Source organism: Lissotriton helveticus, chromosome 5_1 (genome assembly GCF_964261635.1).
Source record: "Lissotriton helveticus chromosome 5_1, aLisHel1.1, whole genome shotgun sequence".
NCBI classification, from domain to species: domain Eukaryota; kingdom Metazoa; phylum Chordata; class Amphibia; order Caudata; family Salamandridae; genus Lissotriton; species Lissotriton helveticus.
The window spans coordinates 349605890-349611889 of record NC_136065.1 but is presented as its reverse complement, the minus strand read 5'-3'; the positions used below and the strand labels follow the sequence as shown (position 1 = coordinate 349611889).

The 6000-nt window shown below is 40.4% G+C and overlaps 1 protein-coding gene across 1 annotated transcript in view; it reads right to left on the bottom strand.

Annotated features, from left to right (window-relative positions):
• Positions 1 to 1920: 1920 nt before the first annotated feature.
• Positions 1921 to 6000, bottom strand: part of PLCH2 (phospholipase C eta 2) — a 631566-nt gene continuing 627486 nt past the window's right edge. The window contains exon 23 of the mRNA XM_078642469.1: positions 1921 to 5420. Within this exon, the coding sequence (XP_078498595.1) occupies positions 3688 to 5420 (1733 nt within the window). The 3' untranslated portion in view covers positions 1921 to 3687. The remainder of the gene's footprint in view (positions 5421 to 6000) is intronic.

Below are 6000 nucleotides of genomic sequence, written 5' to 3'. Positions count from 1 at the left end.
CAGAACGCCCACCTCAACACCCATTGCACGTCCCTTTCACGCTAAGTGTAGCGTGAAAGGGGGCCTTATTTACAAGGTTGTCTTAAGCCACGTTTAGTGGCTTAACGACTCCTGGTTAATAAAGCAAAGGGTTTATCCCCACAGGAACGTCATAAAAAATGACGTTCCTGTGGCGATAGAGGCTTGTAAATATGCCCCTAAGATTTCAGGAACGCTCTTTCTAAATATATCAGTTTTATTCTCTCAATCACTGTGACTACTTACAGCTAAAGCTCTTCAGATAAAATGAAGAATAATAGTAATAGAAATAAAGGTGGAACATACTATGAGAAGAGGTATCACATGGAGAGGGAGACAAGGGGAGAGGGACGTAGTGAGAGGAGAAGAATGAGTGAGACATAGAAGAGGTGCTAGGGAAAAGCAGGTGAGGGAAAAAAGACACAAGGGGGGAAACCAAGTGAGGGATAAATAGATAAAGGGAGATAGCAATGCACAAGAGAGAGCATGCAAAAGTAACACAGAGAAAGAGAATACATATAAGAAAGAAGGAACCGGAAAGCATAAACTTATATACAGAGGAGGAACAATGTGTGTAAATAGGACTAATTACAAGAGGGAGAGAAAGTGGACGATGAAGTGTGGGGGTTGTAAGCGATGTACAAGGTGGAGAAAGAGTGTGATTAAGAGAGTTGGAGAAAGAATGGGAGAATAAGAGAGTGATGCAGTGAAAATTAGTGAGGTGGGGAGAACATGAGTGAGTGGAAGGAACAGAGACATTTACAGCGGAAAGCAGAGAAAGAAAGGGGAAGAGAGGCAGAATATACAGAGTTTAAGAGGAAAGTTGATAGAGAAATAAGAGTGAGCATAAAGGAGAAAAATGAGAGAGGGAGAGGGCAATTGAAAGATAAGATATGAGAGTCTTCGGGCTGAATTACAGGTTTATCAGGTTTTGAGCAATTTTAATGACCGAGCGCACTTTCAAAAGAAAAAATACACTCTGTTTCTGTAAATGGCTGTAGGTCACTACCCAAAAATCCCCTTGCAAAGAAATACTTAAAGTTCTATTAAAGGTTCACCGATGACGCCTTTCCAAAAGTGCTTTTTCACAATTCTCTTAACAATGGCAATCCACCATCCCATGTTACCTGTTAGTATACTCTCTTTATGAGAAGTGTTGATGCTCTCTTTATAAAGGTATGGCTGTCTTGCTAGAACGAGTTGGTATTGTCACTGAAAATTACACCTGCTATTTTGAGAAGTGGTGGTTCTCTTACAGAGGTGATATGATGGATTTCAAATTTAGATTACAACTTGCCAGCCAATCAAACTGACTGATACAATGACATCTGACAATGTGCATTGTAGCTCTCATCTTTTATGCTGCAAGCCCATTTTTTTATAATACCAGTACAGGTGGCAGGCACTCACTCTTTCTACATTCACCATGAAAAAATATATGTGCCTGTACAAGCAAAGTTAGCTGCCTAATGGGTACCACCTTGATGGCCTAAGCAAGGATCCAGCTGCATAAGAATGAGAGAAGGGTCTTTAGTTGTGTTGAAGTTGAATACATCAAATGAAAGGCAAGCAAGAATAAATTGATACTAAGAGGCTGTCTCTACACTCTAAATAGGGTGGCCGGATAATCCTGCACTGTTTAGTGGATGTCACATATCTGCCAAACTCTAAATAAGCTCATTATGATTAATGTATGGTTAGATATGGAAGAAGCTCATATGTTTTAATGATCGTTATTGGGTAAATCTATTTGCATAAAAGGCTGCAAAGTAAGATGTCGGTGTCTGTCATCACGCATACATGATCTCTGTACAATGAGCCATTTCATTTTAAAAGGTCCAGGGATCCCACCATTGCTCTGGGGGTAAACACTTTAATGTAGGTTTCATGCACGCAGCATCACTTTTAAAAGGTTAAATACTTTTATTTAGATTAGTGTCAGATGCTTTTACAGTACAAATAGTTTAAAAATGCCTCCATATACAGAAAATAATTTTTACAAACAAATACAAAAAAAAACATGTCATGGGAATCTACATGATTTGAAATGAATGAGCCTTTTCAGATTTGCATTCGGTTAGAAACATTTCCCCAGCCCACCCGCCCCAGCCCTCCCAAAATGTGTCTCAAGAGTAATGAAACAACTGAAAATCCTCGAGGAAAAAATAAAAAATTAAAGGTTTTAAAAATGGTTATTCTTTTTAAAATTGTTTTCAATGTTAATATGCACTCTGTCTAAAAATTTAAATATATATTTTTTCTTTAAAACATTCAGTATATTGAAAATCTTGCATGGCAGTGCAAAACAAAGTAAATTATTTACTCTGAAAGTGCTATGTACAGCAGCATTATTAAAATACCACATATACAAAGTTTATACATAAAGTATTTAGGAGACACCATGGCATCGATTGCAGTGATGGTAGACACTACAAAAATGGAAGGGGTGTTTATTTTACCCCCGTTAAGCATTTCAAATGGAACGATAACAGTTCTATTGTTGGCATTCCAAGTTCAACACATGCAATGGTTTTTTCCAGTTTTTTTCCCTTTTCAAGCTCTTATTGCGCACAAAAAAGAAGTCCATTGGTGGCTCTGTTTTCAGACTTTGTGCAGAACCTTTGTGCTTTAAAGTCCATTAGAAGGGGGGAGCTCATAATAGGAGAAAAAAAATGATGCCAGGTTTAATGTCCCGGGAACTAGTCAAATCAATGACTCAAGTCCATCTTTTCAAGTACTGGCAACTTAAAAACTTTACAGAGAAGCACTTTCCGATCTCGAGGTACAGTTTGTAGATAGTAATTTGTCAAAAGAGACCATCTGTGCTTGCTTGGATGTTTTCTTGCTACTTTTCTTCCAGGTTATGTGCAGTTTAGGTTAGAGTATGTCAAATAATGTTAGCAAGTGGGACAGCTTATTTTGATAATCAGTAGATCTTTCTAGCAACCTTGACACTGAAATTAGAAAAGTTCTATTTAGTCAGTTGGCTTCCTTGGCCTTTCTTCTCCTCCAAATGTTAGGTAAGATTGTTTTTCTCACGAGACATCTCATCTGCATTACAAGGTGGGGTTAATAGTAGGGGCATGTGAAATTTGACAATTTTATTCTCCAACATTTCTCTAAATTCGAAGAACTTTTGGTTTTCCAGTATCTTTTTTTACTTTCTTCATACAAGTGTATATCTCACCTAAACAATATCAGACAAAAAAACAGCAGGAGACTGATTTTACCAGAAATTGTCTCTTAGCAACACTTTTTTGCATGAACCAATACCCTAAAGGCAAACTGCATTATGTGAAATTTTGAGAAAATGTGTGAATTTCACATAAACCAAAATTCTGTAATTTCATAAATATCTGAGGTATAATTTAAAATTCACCATGTCTCTCAGATAGGGATCTTATTCCCTCAAATCAATAGGAGGAAATGGAGTGGAGTGAAAGAGTATGGGGACACCAAACTTTTATTCTTAAACATATCACTGATTTATGAAACAGGAAATGCTAGAAAATAAAAGAGGCTGGTCCACAAAATTATTGCCTGATAAAAGCTAAGCTAAACTCTACATATCCTGGCAAGACCTCTAGGCGTAATAGGCCATTTTGTGGGATGGCCTGTAGAATCCTGGATGAGCTGGTCTCTGCAAATATTGATCAGCCCTTGACTGTGTTATAGCTTGAGCATGAAGAAGACATCTGTGTCACAAATCAGATTCTCTTGGCTTTTCATTTGAACACCAAAAGTAGGGGATGATACGGAATCTGTGCAGGTCCCTTTTGACACCGAGCAGGCCCCCTCTGGGTTGCCCCTCTCCTCAATGGGAGTACCATTAAAGTGGCCCATGTTCTGCAGCCTCTGCCTCTCTTGCGCCTGCTTGGCTCTGTTGGCAATGTACCGCACACGGCTTTGGCTCCGTGATGAAGTTCTTCTAAGAGGGCACAGCCCATCCGCCTCTGATTCAACTGGCTCAAATCCAGTGGGTGAAGTGATGTCATTCTCTTGCTGGAAACTGGTTAGTTTTCTGAGCTGTTCAGTTAGGTCATCCTGGGATTTGGCAGAGGTCCTCATGTGGGCCGGTTGACGCTGTGCCCTCAATGAGCGAGGCAAAAAGCTTCTGCTTATGCTGCGATACTTGCTTTCAAAATTGCATGAGATATCATCTGATGTTAGATCCCCAAGACTTTTGGACTTGGTCTGACTGGCTGCAGCTTTGTCTTCCTCCACTTTGCCCCTAGAAGAAGACTGCTTAAGACTCTCCATGTAGAGTCTGCTCCATGTGTGTCTCCTTGTCATCATTGGTGGCATTGGTCCCTCTGGTCCTTTGGTCAGAGGTCTTGAGCGGAGTTCATCATCATTTTGCTGGCTACACTTCAAGTTGGGGTTGGATTTACTCTTGGAAACCATTGCCATTTCTTCTCCTGATGTTGTAGCTGACCTTGGTCGCATGCTGTTTTTAACAAGAATGCTCTCAAAGTTGTCTAGGTGGTTGCTATCAAGGTCGGGGAGACTCTTTTGTGCCAGATTGGGTAATGAAATGTCAATCACTGTGTCATTGGATGACATGCTGGAAGAGGAAGACATGCTGTCCCGGTGGTTACCGGCATCCAACTTACTCCAGATCCGATCATTGACAGTGGCATCATAGTATACTTCTGCCACAGGGGACTTGCACTCATCCTCCGCTATTGTGGCTGAAGTCACATGCCCTTCACTTTTAGACCTTCTTACTAGCATACGTGGCACAACCTGAGATGCAGAGAGATGCACTGGAGGAGTGTTCACAGACGGGACAATTAGTGAAGTTTTAACTGGTTCCGTGTTCAGTTTCGCACCATTTTGAAAAGGATTTTCATGCATGGCATTCGACGTCTCCCTAGATGGCAGAGACAGCTTTTTTACTCTTAACAGTTCCTTATTTGCTAGCTCTTTCCCTTTGAAGCTGGCAGAAGAATTCATTGCAGCACAATTTGGTGTTAAAGTGTCCTGGTTTATGTGGAGGTAAACAAGTGAATCAGAGTCCTCTTTGACATCACTACATGGTAGCACATTGCCATTTTGGTCAGTAAGACATCTTTCTACACTGTTATTGCAGTCCACTTTGGTGGAGATTTCAAAGTTAGCTTTGTTCGGAGACTTGACTTCAACCACTGAAGCAGAGATGACGGGCTCTTGTGACGCAGAGGAGGGATCTCCAAGCTGGCCATATGGACTATTACATTCGGCTCTATGTTCTTTCATATGAGCTGGTGGAGAGCCCTGGTGGGAATCCCAGACAGGGGAGACATGAGGAGCAAGGCTTGTACCAGTACACATTTTTCCCTTGGCAGTAGTGGGCTCCTCGGCGATCGTTTCTAGACTACACAATGAGGAGACCGATTTGTGGATAGAATACTGGTGGATACCTAAAAATGGAACAAAAATTATGATTATAAAGCAGCAAAGAAATGATTACATTACAGTAGATTTGGCATTAACATGCACATGCTGACTAATAGCTCTAACTAAATTCACCTACTGAACACTGATCCAGATAGGAGGGTACTATAACCTGCTAGCGTGTTCCCAGACCAGCAGGTCAACAAATTGTTGGTGGATTCTGTGAAGCACAAGACACATCAGTGTGTTTATGAACATCTACTTATTAGCAGGTGCACAGTTCCGACAGCCTTCACATTCACAATCTACATACAGATTAAAAAAAAACAGTAATTAAAGGAAAAAACTAAACAGCCCTTCCCAGTGGAGGTTGGCAAGATGTAGTGGAGTTCAAGGGTAATGTCATGGAATCTTCTTAAGATTACAACAGATCTTGCCTAAAGTCAGGAATCTTTATCGTACTTTTATTGAATTTCCTAAATGTTCATCTTACATACTGTGATATCACCACACCATCACGATTAGGGGAGGGCAAAGTGAATACTTATGTCCGCGAAATCCGATTTATTTGCCGAATCATGGACTTTGCAAACAAGTAGGAGGTCA